Source organism: Epinephelus lanceolatus, chromosome 19 (assembly GCF_041903045.1).
Source record: "Epinephelus lanceolatus isolate andai-2023 chromosome 19, ASM4190304v1, whole genome shotgun sequence".
NCBI lineage: Eukaryota > Metazoa > Chordata > Actinopteri > Perciformes > Serranidae > Epinephelus > Epinephelus lanceolatus.
The window spans coordinates 14,430,090-14,450,280 of NC_135752.1; the positions used below are offsets into that span (position 1 = coordinate 14,430,090).

General features: G+C 38.8%; 3 protein-coding genes across 6 annotated transcripts; 2 read left to right on the forward strand and 1 right to left on the reverse strand.

Moving 5' to 3' along the window:
- Positions 1–1,510: 1,510 nt before the first annotated feature.
- Positions 1,511–4,534, reverse strand: nxnl2 (nucleoredoxin like 2). The gene is made up of 2 exons (XM_033646500.2): positions 3,918–4,534; positions 1,511–2,424 (listed from the first exon to the last, which is right to left on the reverse strand). The coding sequence occupies exons 1-2, from the start codon at positions 4,217–4,219 to the stop codon at positions 2,256–2,258; spliced, it is 471 nt and encodes a 156-aa protein (XP_033502391.1). The 5' UTR covers positions 4,220–4,534; the 3' UTR covers positions 1,511–2,255.
- A 1,791-nt stretch (positions 4,535–6,325) lies between these two features.
- gng10 (guanine nucleotide binding protein (G protein), gamma 10) lies at positions 6,326–8,918 on the forward strand. 2 transcript variants are annotated; one of them, XM_033647454.2, is made up of 3 exons: positions 6,326–6,509; positions 8,515–8,642; positions 8,722–8,918. In XM_033647454.2, the coding sequence occupies exons 1-2, from the start codon at positions 6,429–6,431 to the stop codon at positions 8,638–8,640; spliced, it is 207 nt and encodes a 68-aa protein (XP_033503345.1). In that variant the 5' UTR covers positions 6,326–6,428; the 3' UTR covers positions 8,641–8,642; positions 8,722–8,918. The 2 variants fall into 2 exon arrangements, with proteins under 2 accessions (XP_033503345.1, XP_033503343.1); XM_033647452.2 differs by having other exon boundaries at positions 6,327–6,509; positions 8,742–8,918.
- A 3,506-nt stretch (positions 8,919–12,424) lies between these two features.
- On the forward strand, positions 12,425–19,782 carry btc (betacellulin, epidermal growth factor family member). Of its 3 annotated transcripts, none has more exons than XM_033646148.2 (5): positions 12,425–12,763; positions 13,549–13,656; positions 17,897–18,023; positions 18,190–18,336; positions 18,542–19,782. In XM_033646148.2, exons 1-5 carry the CDS (start codon positions 12,724–12,726, stop codon positions 18,687–18,689), a joined length of 570 nt encoding a protein of 189 aa, XP_033502039.1. In that variant the 5' UTR covers positions 12,425–12,723; the 3' UTR covers positions 18,690–19,782. The 3 variants fall into 3 exon arrangements, with proteins under 3 accessions (XP_033502039.1, XP_033502038.1, XP_078018142.1); XM_033646147.2 differs by having other exon boundaries at positions 12,426–12,763; positions 17,894–18,023; XM_078162016.1 differs by lacking the exon at positions 12,425–12,763 and having other exon boundaries at positions 12,783–13,656; positions 17,894–18,023.
- Positions 19,783–20,191: the final 409 nt, after the last annotated feature.

The window sequence follows — 20,191 nt, forward strand, 5'->3', positions numbered from 1 at the left end:
ACTCTGAATTGTCCGTAGGTGAGAATGTGAGTGTGAATGGTTGTCTGTCTCTATGTGTCAGCCCTGTGATAGTCTGGCGACTTGTCCAGGGTGTACCCCACCTCCCGCTCAATATCAGCTGGGATAGGCTCCAGCCTATGATTACCTCAAAGACACACAAGTGCACAAAACTAAAAAAAAGCCTTTGCATGTTTGTGCTGTTTGTGATAAGATGTAGCCTACAGTATATACTTTGGTACCACTTACTTTATAAAGCACCCTGTACAAAGGGTTATATGAATGAATAAATGAACTGAATTTTATTAACATCGTTCCATCTCATGGCCTGTCCCTGATGGGATTATAAAACACCTTAACAGGACATAAGTGTTTACAATATAACGGTGAAAAGCTTCATGTTTGTCACAAATCTGTCTAGAGCTGCAACAGACCATTAACTGATCACTTGATTGTCAGAAAATCAACTATTAATTATCAGTTACAACTTTAAAACTTATAATTACTGGGCCACATCCATGTTTTTGGTCTGTCAAGCAATATTGGGTATGATTTTGACCTTTGACCCCACTTCGTGACTGAAAGCTAATATGATAACATGATAACACACACTGTTAAATCCAACAGGATAATGTAACTTCTACTTGGTCCTATAATTAGTCAGACTGTCATGTGATATGAGGACACAGATAAGTGGAGCTGCTCTCAGTCCTATATGACCAGATTATGAAAGACCACGAGACCTGAGCATTAAAGATCAACCCCAGAGACATATGTCTTTGTATGATAGTTGGTGTTTGGTTAGGGGTAGGGACCAGCTGTCCTAAAAGTCGATAGAAATGAGAAACAACCTGAGTGCTCATTTATGAGAAAACAGTGACCCCACATGGTGGACTATGATACTGCAGCCTCCACAAAAGTGCAGCAGAGGAATAATGATTTAAAGTAAAGTTCAGTTCAGTTAGTTATACATTGTCTTTGTCAGTCTTCATTTTCCATCTCGCTCCTGTTCTTTGAGGAGTTGCATCATTTAATTCAGTGTCAGACTGCGAGATACAGGAAGTGCTCTGGGAACTGTGATGAATGGGCGGCATAAACACCTGAGCCGACCCCTCGAGGAAAGGCACCATCTCCAGCCAAATTTATTCCTGAATGAAGCCTCCGGGCGTTACCTGGTGTGACACGGTGTCCTTTGAAGACTTTCAGCATTTGATACCACAAAGCAGACAGGTACTGGAGCGATTGGTCTGTGCAGACTCATCATAATGTCATCATGCCTGTTGGAGGTTTTATGTGCAAAGTTATAAGAGCAGTGTCAGCATGCACAAGGGACAAAAAGGCAATTAGGACAGAGGATATGAATGTGCCAGCATGTTGGAAATGATGTCCTGTGGGCTTTTTGCATCTTAACGAGGCAACGGGGAATCATTTTGTTTGTTCATAAACCTTAGGACACATGCAGAGACTACTTGACGTTCCAACAAATATTTGAGATAAAACCAATGACAATAAGTCTCAGAATATATATATATTTTTAATAACAGTCTTCACAACTCATATAAAATAAAAATACAAAAATATACAGGTAGCTCAATGTAGAACTACAAGTCAAACCTTAAGTATACAAAATCAAGAAGATATCTAGTTAATTAAAGCACAGTTTGACTGTTTAATTAGTGCACAAGCCTATAAAGATCATCACAGAATGTATTTTTAATTAAACTAAGAATTAGCAGTGGCTTGCTTGTATGATTCATACTAAATGCACAATTTCCTATAAGCAAAAAAGTTTTTACATATGAACCATAATGGACACGCCTGAGGTTTGTCTTAAATGCATAGGATGTTTAAAGCAGCGTTTTCCACCCTTTTTGCTTTGTTAACCCTTGACTCAAATCCATATTTACTTGTTAACCCTCATTAAAGCATGACTTGTGAGCAGGTCAACCAAAGTTAGATTTTTCCATCTTTGATTGCTTCATTTAGAGGATTTTAGAGTGCCTAAAAATTTAAATAAATCCAGAATTTGACAAGAAAAAAGCTTAAAAAAAAGAGAAAATTCGGGATAAATAAACAGAATTTTGTGTGACAGATACATACGTCGCTCTTTCATATCTTCTGAACCTCCATCCCCACACTGGGAACCGCTGAACTTAAGTGAACGCTGAAATATCTTGCTTTGGTTCTGTTGGGCTCTCTTACGTAGCTGCAGTAGCCCTTGTGAAAAGATGGGTTGTCATGTTCCTCGTCATTGTTTTCTAACCCTTAAAGTTCTGGAAGATCTCGGCAGCGTCCAGCCAGGACCTGAAGCAGGCAAGGCCTCTGTCCCTGATCTGTTTCCTGCCCTTGTCTGTGATCACGTCGCCGTTCTCCTTCACGATCACCAGTTTGGGCACCGCTGTGATCTTGTAGCGCTGCTTCAACTCACTGAAAGAGAAAAGAGAGACAAAGAAATATGTTTATTACAATAAAACACCTGGAATAACTGTTGCTTCACTTCTTCTACTTTGTATTAAGCATTACATGGCTGACAGCGGTGGGACTCTAAAAATATATCTAAGATACTTTTACTTTAAAATTTCCATTTTATCCTTTGGAGATTTGTACTGTACTTTTTATATATAATAATAATATATATACTGTACTCATAAGGACTGAAACTGATGATTACTTTCATTATCCATAAATTTGACAGTAATTTCTTGATTATATTTGACATTTTTCCTTGAAAAATGCCACAATGAACATCAGTCAATTGAACAGTTGAAATTACTTCGTCAACTGACCATGATTGTCACAGCTCTTGTACTTAACTGTAATATTTCCATTTTACGTGCCATTTGCATATCTATTTTGAAGGCTATGTTTACAAGATACCTTAAAAATTTATCTTTAATTTCAACATTTCTGATGCACTGTTATTGATTTAATTAAACAGTGGTATACAATATATATATATATATATAAAAAAAATTAAAGTGGCCTCCCTGTGAACAGCTACAAAATTTAAAATACTGCATACGCAAAAAAAAAAAAAAAAAGTGGATTAATTGATTAGTTGATCGATAATGGAATAACTGTTTCACTAGTTTTTAAAGCAGAATACCCAAATTATCTGGTCCCAGCAGCTTAAATATGAATTTTTAAAGTGGTTTCTAACTCTTCTGTGGATGCTAACTAAATATTTTGGGGGGTTTAAGTGATGGTTGAAAAAAGGGAACAATTTACTGACATTTTATAAACAAAGTGATTTATTGAGGACGTAAGCAGCTGATTAATTAATAAGTAATGTAACTTTCAGTTGCTACATTAATACTGCTTACTCATTCATGAAGCAGTAATTTTAGTCCAAGATTATAAACTTTACAGTGACATAACACTGACAGGAGACAATGTTGCCTCCATGTGAGTACTTTTGATACTTTTACATGGTCATACTTTGCCTAAGTAACACTGAATGTAGGGCTTTAACTGTGGTGTTGCTACTTTAATTTGAATAAAAGATCTGAGCTCCTCCTCCACCACTGTTGTGTATCAGAGGACAGGCCTGCAAAAACTGAAGACAGAGACTAAATGTAACATGACATTCAGAGACAAATAACATAAAACAAAGTCTAAAATTAAAATTGAACAGATCAGTCTTGAAGTCATTGTGACAGACAGTTTGTCTGGCCTGCTCTTAACCCTAATCCCTGAGAGGGTGACCCTCATAAGCATTTTACATAAGAGGGAGCACAGACTAATGAGCTTTATAGACAACAGTGTTAAATCCTAACAAGATACAAGACAAATAAAGTCAGGACAGTCAGAGCAGCCAACTAGGTTTTTGACATATTATATTGAGTGTAAAATCTATGTGGAAGAACCAATGGAAACTTAATCAACTTTTCATTGACTTTTAGTTTGGTTTTGATACTCACTGTTTGTAATCATCAGTCCAGGGCAGTGCGAGCCAGTCTCCGTGCATGTCATGATAATATTCAACCATGTCATCAGTGGACTTGTCAGAGGAGACAAAAACTATCTCAAACTGCGCCGGAGGTTCACTCTCTTCCACCAGCTCCGTGTAGAAATCACACAGGATGGGTGTGAAGTCTCGACACGGAGGACACCATCCTGCAGAGAAGTAAATCCCCACCACTTTGTTCCTCAGCGCCTCCTCGGGATCCACCACATCCCCGTCTTTATTCAGCAGTGTCCGCCCGCTGAATACCTCCACCATGTCTGCTCAGGGCTCACACACACCTCAGATTAAACAGTCCCGGAGGTCTGACAGCTCTAACGTTAAGTGTCGCTCATATTTCATCTACACCTCGACGCTATGGTTGGAAGAAGTGTAGCTCCTCTACTTCCCTGTAATGTTTACCTTTCGGCAAAAGCTACTTACAGCCAATCCCGTGAATCAGCTGCAGGCCGGACCAATGAGGACACAAGCAGACGGTGTTGGAGTTCATTAGCCATGTGGATTTCAGGGGGGAAGCTGCTGCATTCAAACGCTGCTCGTTTGCTAGTAATTTCTACTTGAGCCGCAGCACGACATCTCACAACACTTTCAGGCAGCTCAGATTAGCGCATGCGCAGAGCTACAAGAGAGCCTGGCTGTACAACAGTTGCAAATTAGAGATGTTTTCCTTTAGGGTTTTGGGTAGAAAGCCCTCGAGTACAATTTCTCTCAGCTTCTCTGCAAGAGATCTCTTAGTTAAGGTTAGGGAAAAGTTGTGGATAGTAGATAAATAGATAGATAATAGATTCTGTCAGAAATGGCTTTCTTGAAGAAAACAAAGAAAACTTATCCCATGTGCAGCTGCAGACACGGGGCCTTCGACAAGGAAACTATCGTTATAGTTCAGGTCTAACTATAGTGACAGTTACCTTTGCCTTTAACCAGACCTTCCCCACTCCCACTCCACTATGGCACCCTGTTTATAGCCTATTTGTCACCTTTTCAATGAAGCAGCCTTCATTCAGGTGCAGGGTACAAATACAGCAGCAAGCTTTGGGATGAACTTTGGAAACTTTTCAGAACCATGAAAAATAAATCTTACTCCCATTTTATGTTCTTCATTTGAATTAATCACTCTGATATGATCTGCACGTGCTGCTATTGTATACCTGAATTTTTGTATAATATCTTTTTAATCAAGGAGTTCAGCTATCTCGGGTTCTTGTTCACGAGTAAGAGTAGAATTGAGCGTGAGATGGACCGGCGGTTTTTTAGTGCTGAGCCAGAAGGCAAAGCTTTCGATTTACTGTTCCATCTATGTCCCAACCCTAACCTATGGTCATGAGCTATGGGTATTGACCAAAAGAATGAGGTTGCAGATACAAAAAAATAGTTTCCTCTGAAGAGTGACTGGGCTCAGCCTTAGAGATAGGGTAAGGAGCTCAGACATCTGGAGAGAGCTCGGAGTAGAGCCGCTGCTCCTTTGCGTCGAAAGGCTGGTTAAGGTTGTCCAGGCATCTGATCAGGATGCCTCCCGTTAGAGATGTTTTGGGCACGTCCAACAGGTAGGAGGCCCCAGTGCAGACCCAGAACACACTGGAGGAATTATACATCTCGTCTGGCCTGGTAATGCCTCAGGATCCCCAAGGCAGAGGAGGTGTTGCTGGGGAGAGGGGCGTTTGGAGTACTTTGCTCGGCCTGCTGCCCCTACAACCTGGCCTCGAATAAGTCGTTGACAACTGATAAATGAAATGAACATGTCAACCATGTTCTAGACTAGAGATGGGTAAAGCCTCTTTGATTCTAAATATAATATAATATATACAATATAAGCTTTAAGTTGTTAATGTCTGTATGATAATACTAAATGTCTATATTAGTCTGAGCAGTTTATGATTGAACAGGTATGCAGGTTCTCATGGAGTTTACATTTGTACAGAGTGTCTTCCATGTCGAAAACAACAGTAAGTCAGCACTGATGCAGGCTTGCTGTTGGAGGGTTTTATAACCCACCTCCACTCCACACTAATTGGTATTATTGGTATATATATAGAAAGACTATTCTCCCTCTCTTGATCTCTTTCTCTGTGTCTGTGGTGCAGTTTTAAGTTTATATGAAGTAAGATGAATCTGTTTGTTTCTTGACTGGGAAAAATGCACTGTTTTGCATCATAAAATAAAAAAATGAACAAAAAGCAACACAGAGCAAGTTCACTAATGCTGAAAAAAGACTTCCATTCAAAATGAATGTCTAAATAGGCTTATTAAAAAGAGTGTAGGCTCTGAAGTACAAAAGGTCAGTGTACTTCCATCTCTCCTTGTTCCTTTAGTGAAGTGGACCGAGGTCATTTGGAAAGAAACCCGGCCACACTTTCTCCTCGAGCATTTTGCTGCCCATTAGTGCAGTCTGCTCCAGTGTTGAAAGACTGAAGGGGATTTTTTTTTTTTAACAAGGAATTTCTCTCCCCCCAGAACAATTTCCACCGACATGACCTCTAATTCCAATTTATCTAACATGCGGCGGCTGGTGGAACAACTGAAGCTCGAGGCCAGTGTGGAGAGAATCAAGGTAAATAAAAGAAATACAACAGAGGGCGGAAAAAATATGTTAGAGTTTAGGGTTTACTAATTCACTTTTCCTGGCTTGTTTAACTTTGTTATATTTACGCACTCGCCCATTGTATTAGAATTAACACATTACAGTGTCATATTTTGCTTTTATTTTATACAATATATTAAATTATCAGCCACCTATTTGTCTGACTACGGTCATTCAATACTGTCTCACACTACATATGTTTTGATTCAATACTCCTATTTGACAATTATGCACATTACAGTGTAGTGGCTGCAGCATATGATGATCAATTAAACACTTCAAAAGACACTAAACAAAACAAAATGTGGTTATGAGCTCTCTCCATACACTTTGATACACTTAAATATGACATATGTCAGATTTAGATATTTGTAGAATGTAATAAAAATTATTCACAAGTCTGACTCATCTCATAATGTAAATATTTCAAAGATATCTCTATGACATGAAGATGTTGATGATTATTTTATATTTTGTAATCTTTTAAGTAATCTTGATAGTTTTACTAATATTTTCTGTGTTGAAATGTGATTTTATGTTGCACTAATTGCTGCTCTTATTTCTATGTTTTGTATGAATTGCTTACATAGTACTGCTTATCATTTACTTTACTCCTTTTGGCTTTTTTAGTCTCTGTTCAGCTGCCTTTTACACGTTCGCTTTATTTATGTTATACATCAGGCTAATGTACAACAGTTAAAAATATGGCTTCACAAATGATTTATGTTCACGAATGAATGGATTTATTGATAGTAACTAAATAATTTGCTAATGCATTATAGATCATTTACAATCAATTAATAACACATTTGGGTTGCCAGTTTGTGGAATATCCTCCTCAAGCATCAACCATGCTTTTTCCTTGTAGCTCGTTAGTTCATTTAGGGTGATCCCTCCTTACAAGTAAGCTGTTATTAAAGGGTCTTGTATTTCTCACTTTCTACTAAGACATTAAGGCTGCAGTTACAAATGTTAGTAAGCCCTTTATTAAGGATCTTGTAAGTAAATCATTATTCAAAGGTAGGTGGCCAAACAGTTCATTGGAGGAGTCTCCCTATATTTAAATAGCTAGCTAAAAATACAAAGCATGTTTGATGCTGCAGGGCATTTAAATTCAGGCAACCCTAAAGTGATTCTTATTATTTATTCTAATTTGATTAAAAGTCCAGTGTGTAGGATTTAGTGGAATTGAGCTGTGAGGTTGCAAAACTGAAACTTCTCCCATGTGTTAAGTATATAGGGGAGAAATATGGTGGCCAAAGCAAAACGCAAAAAAAGCGAATGGCCCTATCCAGAGTCAGTGTTTGATTTGTCTGTTCTTGGCTACTGTAGAAACAACCTGGTGAAGAGGACTCGCTTGGTATATAGATGTAAACAGCTCATTCTAAAGCAACAAAAACACAATGATTCCTATTTTCAGCTGATTGTAAAGCAAGCAGTAACGTTTGGTGCTGGAAAATGATGCCAACACAGAAGTACCAAAAATGGCAATTCTCTGAATGGGTGAGGCTGGCTCCAGAAGTCAGGCTATCCGCATAGACCTCCATGTTAACATGCCTAAAAAGCTCAAACTTTACAGCAAAAAAAACTTATTTATACCCTTGTCCACACTGTAAACCAATGGCCGTTTAAATTTTATTAGGGCTTAACATCACGCATAAATAAGGGCTTGACGCTTTGAGTGACTGGCTGTCTGTTGATAGTATCCTTGGCCTCTCCAAAAACACAAAACAAGATGGATAACATTTCTGCCAATAGATACCCCTAAAACCAACACACTAGACCTTTGAATTCTATTTTTATTAATGGATTATGACTGATCTATAAAGCCCTAGTACATTTTTCATTAATCAATAATAAAGCCATTAATAAATGCTTATAAACCCTTTATAAATGGTGTCTTATCAGAAAGTGGTGCCATATAAATAGATATTGTGTGTGTGTGTGTGTGTGTGTGTGTGTGTGTGTGTTGCAGGTGTCTCAGGCAGCTGCAGAGCTCCAGCAGTACTGTCTGCAGAATGCAGGCAAAGACGCCCTGCTGGTCGGCGTCCCCACAGGCAGCAACCCCTTCAGAGAACCACGCTCCTGTGCTGTAGTGTGAAGGTGAGAGTATGCAAAGTTTACAACCTTTATTTGTACGTAAACCTATTAGTATAGCAGGATTTCAAAGAGGGATAATTAGAATTTGTACTGTCTTTGCAGGGGAGGAGGAAGTGGACGCAACTGTGGCATCTCACTCACAGAAGAAAATAATTCATTTTTGTTTTTTAAGAAAAGCACATTTTAATGATTTATTTTTCAGATAAATGTCTTGTTTTATTACTTTACTGTATAGCCATACAAATCTGCTTTTTAACACAATAAAGGGCATTACAGAAACCTTCTTCATCTTTTTATTTGATAACTTTTTAAAGCTACTATTAGTGGCAGAGTTATGTAGTGATTATCTATGGATTATACAAAGCGGATGTTTATAGCCAGGCTCTAAATTATGCCTTGGAATCTCTCTGCGTTGGAGCTTCCTGATGTTCAGTCTAAGTTAGGAGCACAGCCAGAGAGAGGAAACTGGGTCTTCCTGTTCAGAACTGCAAAGACACTTGACAGAGAGAAACACTGGCTTCACTCAGCTTTGAAAGATTTCAGACCTCATTTACAAGCTCAAGGCTATGCTAGATTAGAAATGAAATATGAATCACCCGAGTGTGGGAATAGGATATTATGAATCACGTCATCCATTTGATTGAAGTGTGTTCAGTCATTTAAGTCTGTTTATTTATTTGCATTTATTCTGTGTAAAATATAACATATATATATATATGTATATATATATATATATATATATATATATATCTGTATATATATATGAAGATGTAGACAGTCGCCCTAGAAACAGTCTACATCAGCCTAAAAGAGGTCTAGCCAGTCATGAAATGGCTCTCTGCTTGGTCACTTCCTTTTCCTCTCAGTACACTGTTTTTGGACGAGTCTCAATAGTTTTCACATTTCTATGCCTCCTTTCCTAATGACCTTTGTTCAAATGTGTGCCACACTAAAGGCGTCAGATGTTCCTCCTTTTTGAGACTTTTTGCATCAGAATGAGCAGAGCACAGAATGTATGTAAAAATGAGAATTTCCCTCTAGGATAGATAGTTGAGAGCAATGTGAAGCTGATTCACTTAAGAACATTGATTCTGTATATATTTTTTAACCCGAAATAACATGTAAAATACTAGAGGTTTTACAGGAGATTGCCACACAGCTATTTCCATTTAGTTACTGTGGCTGCAGTTCATTCTGTCCTTGAGCTCTGAATCAATTATCAGAGAGTAAAATGCCATTTTCACACATCAGTTAAATTATTTGAGTGATGAGAAACTGTGACTATTCTGTTCTTTCAGATTTTATTTTCCCTTTCTCAAATGAGTTTCTCACATACAGATTAAATCACAGGAAAGGCATGAGAGAGGTTGATTTAATCATACACTTACAAACCATAATAACTTAACCATAAGTACAATTTTAGGTGTCACAGGACATGTTGAAAATATGTATTTAATTTAAGTGTCAACTTGTGCCATCTGCTGGTCACATCTGGAGAACAAAAATAACATGCTTCATTTCATCCAAACAGCCCAGGCAGTGGTGGAAGAAGTATTCAGGTGCTTTACTTTGGTAAAAGGGGCAATACAACAATGTAGAAATATTTATACTAGTTAAAGCTCTGCATTGAAAATGTTACTTAGGTAAAAGTAAGTAATATTATCGGCAGAACATACGTAAAGTATCAAAAGCTGAAGTACTCAGTTTAGAAAAAAGCCCCATTTGAGTGTTATACTATCATATACTATATTGTAAGATCGTTATTACTTTTGCATTAATTTGTAAGCAGCATTTTACTGTAGACTAGCATGAATGGATTACTGAACAGGGCACAGGGCCAGGGGCCTAAAGAGTCAGGGGGCCCCCTGACCATCACCTTCAAAATGTCACTCAAATTAATACGTACTGACCAGGAAGAGACATAAAACAACCACGAGGAGAAACAAAATGACAGCAAAGACACAAAATTGCCTTCAAGAGACACAGAACAGCTAAAAAGATATACAAAAAACTACAAGACACAGAATGACAAGAAACAGACACAAAATTGCCTCAAAGACACACAAAACTGCCCCAAAGAGACAGAAATTGCCTAAAAGAGATACAAAATGTATACAAACAGCCACAAAACAACTACAAGGAGATACCAAGTGACTCACAAGAGACAAAAAATAACAACAAAAAAGACACAAAGGTACCTCAAACAGACACAAAAGAACTAAAAAGAGACACAGAACAACCACAAGGAGACATAGAATTACTGCAACAGACACAATGACAAAATGACCAAAAAAGCCACAAAATTGCCCCAAAGACACACAAAATTATCTAAAAAAAACCCCACAAAATGACGACAAAGAAACACAAAATTACCTCAGAGATACATATAACTGCGTTAAAGAGACACAGAACAGCTAAAAAGATACACAAAAAAACACAAGACACAGAATGACAAGAAAAGACAAAGACACACAAAATTACCTCAAAGACAAACAAAATTGCCTTTAAGAGACACAAAACAACCACAAGGAGACACAGAATGACCAAAAAAGACACAAAATTGCCCCAAAGGCACACAAAATGACTTCAAAGAGACACAAAACTGCCCCAAAGAGACAAAAATGCATAAAAGAGACACGAAATGTATACAAACAGCTGCAAAACAACTACAAGGAGATACCAAATGACTCACAAGAGACACAAAATAACAAAAACAATGCAAAAGTACCTCAGACAGACACAAAATAACAAAAAAGACACAAAACAACCACAAGGAGTCACAGAATGACTAAAACAGACACAAAATGACCAAAAAAGCCACACAATTGCCCCAAAGACACAGGAAATTGCCTGAAACAGACACTTAATTGCATCAAAGAGACACAAAATGACCACAGCAAGTCACAAAACAATCACAAAGAGATACCAAATTACTTACAAGAGACACAAATAACCTCAAAAGACACAAAACTACATCAAATAGACACAAATAAAACTGCATAAAGACTACAAAGAGATGCAAAACCATCACAGTCTGTGTGTCCTGCTCCTATGTAAGAGAGGCAGTGGGGCCTTTTCCATATCTATGCCCAGGGGCCCACTGTTTCACAATCCATCCATGGCTAGAAACTGGCTGAAATGGAGCTAATTTTAAGTATTTATATACTGTTGGGTACTTTAATCTGGGGCAAAGCTTAGTATTTTATAAGCTAATAATATGATTTGTTTGTAAAATCTTATTGTGTAAATACAGCTATCAGATAAATGTGGTGGAGTAAAAAGTACTATACTTCCCTCTGAAATGTAGTGAAGCATGACATGGAAATACTCTAGTAAAGTATTCGTCTTAGTAGCCATTTGGACTTTCACATTAAACTTTCTCCAGCTGACTCATACCCTGCAGGAACCAGTCTCGACCAGTAAGAATTCCAGCAGTGTGCTTCAGTGTTGGATTTTGACCAGGAAACCTGCAAAAGTCAGGTTATATAGCCTATTTACATGTTCCACCTGAGGACACCACAATGAAAAATATCTAAATGGATCCCGAAGTGCTTTGTTGTTAAACTGGCTGTTGTTCATTGTCAATGAGCTTTTCCGCCTCTCGCTTCATTCTTAAGAAAAGGACAGTCAGGTGTAAAGGTGCAGCTGTTCTTTGACGAGGAAATAACCTGAATAGCTTGAATGGAGTCGTGTTCTCCTTTAAAGGTGTGGGCGGGGAGCAGAGAGCAGAGTTGGGTTTCAGTACCACCCCTTTTTTTCTATTCTCACACATACACACACACACACACACACACACACACTCACTGTAGTGCAGTCCAGCCACAGTCCAGAGAGGGACTTTGGGCTGTGCTAATGTGTGTGCGTGCACCTTGGTTATAGCCTCAAGCTTTCCTGGATGACTATGAAACTAACCACCATCAATGAAGGACCACAATACGGCACGGCACTGGGGAACTTCCACAGCTTGTCCACACCTTTGTCAAAGGTCATTGACCTCTGAGAAAGGATTGATCTGGTGTCATTTCTATTTGTCAATGATACTGAGCTTTCATGTGTCGGACCAGTGCTTTAATCAAGTGAGGAGATGGCCAAGGTGTACAGACTCTATGTAGGAATAGTAGCAGGTAAGATTTACTGTTGTTTATCCTACTCAGTTTATTGGCTGTAAACACAGGACTGGTTTCAATATGATCTCAGACAGACAAGTTAGAGTGATGTTTTCATATAATTATTAATCTAACGTGTGCTCCAGTTATCATTTTCTTCCCATAGAGTTAAAATGGCACTGTATGAGTTAATTCTACTTTGTGTTTTGATTGTTGCCGCACCTTTTCATCATCCATGTGCCTTCAAAGTAATGCAGAAGACAGTGCTCTTCCTACGGAAGAGCACTGTCTATATATTTGTACAGTAGACTCCAGTGTTTGCTGATGATTAAATGAATACACCAGCAATATCTTTTCACTGTGATGAGTGATTTTTGTCATAACAAGCCTCCCTAATGTGGAATTAAATATCACATTGCAATACCCCCATATACATTTAAGCTCTGTGGTAAACTTATGTCTGATCTAAAAGTGACCAGGGCAGTTAAGATTTTGTTTAGTGCAGTAAAAGTGTGTGTGTGAGAGAGAGACAGAAGTGGGCGTGATTGAGAGAAATCTCCTACCCTAAAAGGCAGGCTGGTATCATGACTCAGCAGCTATTCTTCAATAACTCTGACTGTGAACATGGGTTTTTTCCTGTGGATCTCGTACTTAACGTCGAATGTGGTCACTAATTGGTTAAAAGTGTTTGCACAATTGTGCACGTGGATATATTTGTGTGTTGTGAGCGTGTATGTGTGTGTGTGTGTGTGTGTGTGTGTGTGTGTGTGTGATCGGCTTTTTGTTTGTGTTTCTGGCTGCAGCTCTGGCCTTATGCAAATACTCCCTGGCAGAATGGAATGCCACTGACGAGTCTGCCAATCGAACTGTGTCCCACTGTCATCACCATGGCAACAGAGACAATTGCACAGGTAGGTATTGGGAGGAGGCGGGGGTTGTAAATGGTCGCTTTGAAGTTTTAAGGTGGAGGTTTTAATGGAAGAATAAAACACAGATGTGGATGTAAACATGAAAACACAACTACGCACTGAAACACTTAACGGGGAAAAAATGGGCAGTTAATTTCACCAGCTGTTGGAGCGACTTCTCTGTGTCTTTGAAAGATACATCAACTTTAGGCGGAGGCTGGATCAACTAACTCTGCTGTAGGCTATTTAATCTAATAACAGAGAGAGTGCTCAAGGGATGACATTTTTCTGTAGGCCAAAGCGGAAATTAGTGTCGTCCTGGTTTAGTTTTTTAGTTTAGTTTAGTTTATTAAATTTATTTGTAACAGGGACAGTGCACAAAGTACATTAATCTCACGAAGAAAAGAGATGTTTTGTACCAGATTTAGCTTCTAGCTACTTTCCATCTGTAGTCCCTGGGCAGGTGAACAAAGACAATAAAACACAGGACAAAATCCATCATCATCTCCACAACCTCATCAGGGTCTTTCCCATGTACACATAAGACTCTGTCATCTGCATACATCAGGATCTCCACACCATCACACACAGTTGGGAGGTCATTGATGTATGCACTGAACAACAACGGTCCTAAGATGGAACCTTGTGGCACTCCTGTAACACAGGTTTTTAGAGATGACGTTTTATCCTTTATACTGACACACTGAGAGCGATCAAGTAAGTAAGACTGAATCCAATTCAGTATGCTGACAGAGAGTTTGAATTTAGACAATTTAGAGAGTAGTACTGAGTGATTAACTGTGTGTGGTTCAGTCCAATAGGATTTTATTTAATCTGATTTTGGATTATTGCAGAAAAAAGGCTCTGTTGTAAACAAACATATGATACGTACACATTTTGTTTTGCAAGATAACCCTCTCAAATGAACATCACTATTTTAACTTTTGAAGCACAAATGCAATCACCAGAGATAAGAAGCTAACATTAGGCTATAAACAAACTACACCACATGGCCTGACGTCCCTTACACAGCAAGGCTGTACAGCAGTGTTAGGTGTGATGACATTCTGCAGTCTCATTTAGCCACTTGTTAGCAACTGCCGTTTTTAAGACACAGAAAAGCCTCAAAATTCACAAGTGGGGTATTTACTGGCATATTTTATGGCGTAGAACAAAATGTTTTAGTCTCTAAAGCTTGTGTGATCCACAGACTTTACTTAAGGCATCTAAACAAAAACATATTCAAAAGACCCACTGACGTTGAGATGAGGGAACGGGGAGTGCTAAAATGCTAAATCATTTCTGGGTTTTAAAACTTATTTCTGGGACATTCTATAGTACTTGTAATTGAATTCCTCATTACCTGCATTGAAGGAGAAAACTATATTGTTTCGGTAAAACAAGTGATTCAGAAGCTGCTTCAACAAATGAATTTAAAATAAATTAGTAGTTCAACATTTTAAGATATCTGCTTCTTTGCCTTCTTGTTGAGATCTAGATTAGAAGCTAAATACCACTCTGAACATGCAGACTATGCTAAATATGAAGTTACAACAGCAGCAGTTTAGCTTAGTGTTGCAGAAAAACTGGAAAGATGGGTAATTCATTATCACTCAACTTCCTCCAAAACCATAACGTCTTTTTTTTTTTTACAGTTTTTTTTCTACGGTTTTGGTCAATTAAAGACAATAAATAACATTTTATTTACCCATCTATGGACATTTTTATTCCTTTCCAGGCCAGCTGTTTCCCCTGCTGAGCAAAACTACACTAACCAATTTCTGCTGGTATTAGCTTCATATTTACTGAAGACATTAGCTAACATCAGTCTTTTCATCTAAGCTAAGGGACTGTTCATTACTTGTTAGAGGAGAGGGGGTGGTGCAAAAGAGGGAAGGCACTTCAAATAATTTTTCAAGCACTGCGGAGGGACATATATTTTTGATTTGGCTTAGGAGAGGGATTTTCAAGTTAAAGGTTATCATTATCCCATTCAATTAGAATTAAATGTTTGTTCAACCTAAAAAGAAACTTTCTGTTTTCATTTCATTGTAACTGATAATAATGACAACACTAATGTAAATGCTGTGTCAACATTAACTTTAATTATTTCGTTATACTGTGATACGCCGAAACAATAATCGGACGTAAGACAATAATTGTACAATGAAAATCTCATACCGTTGCAACCCTACTCGCAAGTGGGTTTGAAAAGCATGTTTTCTTTTTAAAAAAATGTGTGTGATGTGTAGGCTTATAAAAAATTTAGCTAGCTTTGTGAGTGGCTGTCAGGCACTCATTATGCTGAAGTGCACACACAGCTTTTGTCTGATGATGTGATTTTTATGGAAGATTTTGCTTTAGAAACAAGCAGTTTGTTTTGGTGATAACTCTCATTCCTGTGCTGTTTGCTAATTGTCTCCACACCTGAAGCGAGGGTCATGCATTTCCCCAGTCACTCACGGATGCTTAAGAACAAATATTTGTAGCTCTGGGGAGGGCCAAGATAAACAAACAAACAAAACAACAACAAAGTCACACTCCAGCCACCCCCATCCTCTGACAAGTTAAGTACAGTCCCTAACTCTTGCCAACAAAGCAAATAGGCCTACATATTTTACAAAATTTTCCTTTGAACTTTGTAACTGGATATTTTCCTCCTCAACAATGATCGTGGCAGCAAGCCGGATCTCATTTCAGCTAACAACCGAAGCGCTCTCATTGATGTCACCTGAACAGCAGTATTCTTTTACGAGCTCATTTTCAAAGATAATGGGCTGTAAAGATAGTGGCGGCCTGTAGTATAAGAGGCACCATGTGTAACGTTGGGGGTCAGAAGTTCAGCATTATGGCCCACTGGCAGCTGTGTTAGGGTGTGTTTTGTGGACCAGCTTAGAGTGAAGAGTGGGAAGACTTAGACAGGGAGAACGGGAATTGTACTGTAACTTTATCCCACCTCAGCATGAGTTTCATTTAATATGGAATTGTAATAATAGAGACACGTGGTTAACGAGACCTTGATGACACCAGGCTTTTCCTGGCGATGATTCATCAGGACTCCACTCAGGATCATATTGCAAACAGTCTATTTATAAATCAGGCCATACCAGAGGTTAAGGGTGTCAAAGAAGCGAGCTGACAGAACGTGACACAGTTACAGAAATAGTTTGACATTCTCCTTCTTGACAAAAGTTGGTTACCCTTGAAATATAATAGGTTAAAGGTTACTGGTTAGCCTGTTAAAAATGTAATGTAAGTATTGTAATTATTTTAATTACTTTAGTCTAAGTAATGTAATATACTTGTGGTTATGTTAACTTATCTTTAAATGTTACCTCGGGCTTGACAACAAGCATTTTGATAATGACAGCATTTTCACCGCTGGTAATTAGGCTTTACACGAGACATAAATATTAAAGCTCTTTTCTGATTTGAGAGGGAAATGTTGTTGAATTTCCACCACTGAAAGGCAGTCGTGTCCAATGACATGGCCACCTGACTTGGTGTGGTCGGCTCCTGTTTTGCTGATTTGAATTCAAATGAGAACCAAATGAAAACCAAGCTCAAAATCTGAGCACATGCTGCCAAATGAAGGAGCCTGTCTTGACAGAGAGACAGCTCCTTGTAAGCCATCCTCATCCTAAAAGTGTTTCACGCAGATTTTTCCACAGCTTTGCTGGTCTGCATTGTCAGGATTTGCCAAAAGAAGGAAATCCTGCACAGTGAAAAGATGCAACAGAAGCAACAAAATACTCTCTATATAATATTTTTTTAACCTAAATTTACTGTAATTTGATTGCATTTTTTTCTCACTAACTATAAGAGATTACAGTTACATTTGTTAGAAGTTTCTTTAGATGTCCTGGTAGGTAGATTTTGTTACATTCAGACAGACATTCAGGTTAGCTGTCCCCCTGTTTCCGGTCTCTATGCAAAACTAAGTTACACTAAGCTAAATTAAGCTAAGCCGTCTGTATCTTCAATATAAGCCAGCCCAGTATTGATGATACAGACATCATATGTATCAATCTTCTTATCTAACTCTCAGCAAGAAAGCAAATACAGACAAAATATCGAACTATTCGTTTGAACACCAAATGAGAAACTCTTACTTTTGACTGTCCATTAGTTTATATAGCTGCAAACTTTAACAGGCAGTGAAATGTTGTTAGATTGAATTAATAATCTGAACACGAAATGATGAAACAAATTTTCAAATGCTGTCATTTCATTTGTCCAGCAGACACAACAGCCACAACAGACACGGGGCAGTGGGGTGGCCACTTCTCAAAATGTCCCGAGGAACTGACAAGCTACTGCATCCACGGGGAGTGTCGTTACATTCAAGAACAGAAGGCGCCGTCTTGCAGGTGAGAGACGTCAGCTGCAAAAAGATGGACATAATGGTGACTAAGAAAGAAGGCGAAGGAGAAATTAAAGTTAGGAGCTTAGCAGAGGAAAAAGACAATCAGAACAGATAAAAGAGGCAGCATTGTTTCATTGTGTCATAAAAAGAGTCTTTCTTTTCTTTCTCAGGTGTCAGCGTGGTTACATCGGTTCCAGGTGTGAATATCTGGACCTAGACTGGCGGATAGGAGAGAAACGACAAATCATAATTGCCTGCGTCATCGCGGGACTTGTTTTCCTCATTCTTGTCATTGTGTTCATCTGCATTTGTTCAGAGTAAGCTATTGTGCTTGTAGGGGAGAAAAAAAATTGATCTACCAATGTGTAAAATGTAGCCTACTTGAAGGAATAGTTTGACATTTTGGGAACTGCTATTATGTGCTGTCTTGTTAGACAGAATGAAAGCGTGATTACTGAACAATAAGTTTTGCCAATACTGCTGCATCTAAAAGATATGATAACATGTTGACGTCTCTGTCAGTCGTAGATGCAGATTGTGTTGGCGGAGGGGACGACGGAGAGAAGAACCAAGGAACGGGACAGAGAAGCTCAGCATGATGGACACCAGCACGACACACACAACCTCAATGGCAGACTCAACAGAGCCACCACACACCAATGCTGTATAAGAAGTGTGTGTGCGGTCACAAGTCTGGGAATTGTTTAGACATGAGAGATTTTTGTCCTTCGTGTGACAGCTGCTGCCTTTTGCCTCGTGTGTGACAGCAGTGTGCTACAGGTTGTCCCTCTGTGCCAGACAGGACAGAGGCCAGCTCGAACAAGGAGAGACATTTCTGGATAAAGGCTGTGTAAGATCAAGCAGAAGCACCAATGATTGCACCCTCCTTTAAAGGGCAGCCTTGCCTGAAACTCTGATGAAGCTTCAGGACAAAGAGGATGATAAACACAAGTTGGAGACAAGTGTTCAGCTGGTTGTGTGTTGTCAAGGACTTTTATTTCCACGCTGTGGAGCAACAGGCGCTTGTAGCCTCTCACAAAGCACTGCTGACTGCACAACGCCAAATTGGCTGTTGCTATGTTGGAAAAAGATGTGACACCAGCTGGCAGCTTATGTTAACACTTAATGGGGTTATTGGTCGTCGTGGGAGACAGACACTAAAGAATGAGAGGAAAAGGACTGTGTGAAGATACTGCACTCCAAAAATATATGCAATATTCCAAGTACCAGCAGCTACACAATAACTGTCTCAGTATGCTGTGTCTTTGTGTCATGTTGTTTCTGCTTTGTTTATTGCTGGTAAACTATTGATCCACATCACAAAAAATCAGCAGTTGGCATCATTTATTCCTCTATCCAACGCCTCTATGTAAACTCACACAGAATATTGTTACTCATCAACATTAGCAATGCAAGGAGAGCCTTCTATATACTAAAAGGTTGCAGTTCTGGATTCCCAGGTTGGAAGAGGACAAGGAGAACTTGTGCTGGAGGCTTTTTTGAACTGTATATTTGGAGCCCAGCAGCCTCCGAGCTACAGGAGGCAGAACAGCCGAGCCTGTGTGTGGAGGCTCAACTGAGGTGAAAGTGCTCCACTGTATGAGACGGTTCCTAAACTGCCAGCCTTTCACTGGGCTTTTAAATGTGTATCTGTATGTGTAATAACTCTGCATCTAAATGTAGAATGAAGAGAGTTGGGGCAGAGTCAGTGAAGTCTGCTCCTGATGTCTGTGTGTCATCTATCAATAAATATGTCTACTGTACATGTGCTGTCTATTTTAAAGAATTTAAAAAATCTAAAGCTGAAATCTACCGCGACAAAAGCCACATCACGTAGTGATGAGAAAAAGTACCAGTGGTGTGGACTCGAGCTGCATGACTTGAACTCAAATCAGACTCAAGTCACAAATTTGATGACTTTAGTCTCGACAAAATCAAAAAAGACTATAACATTACAGCCTTGTGACTTCACTTGGACTTTGGCCTTTTGAGTTGAAAAACTATGTTATTCAAAAAGCTGCCACTAATCAATTTATTTTCCTTAATTTACTGAATCAACTAACATTAATGGCATTAATTCCCAGCGAGTCGACAATTAATGCCCCAGATCCACATTGTTTAGGTTGCAGGACAGAACCATAAAAAACTAAACTTACATTACTAAGTTCCAGG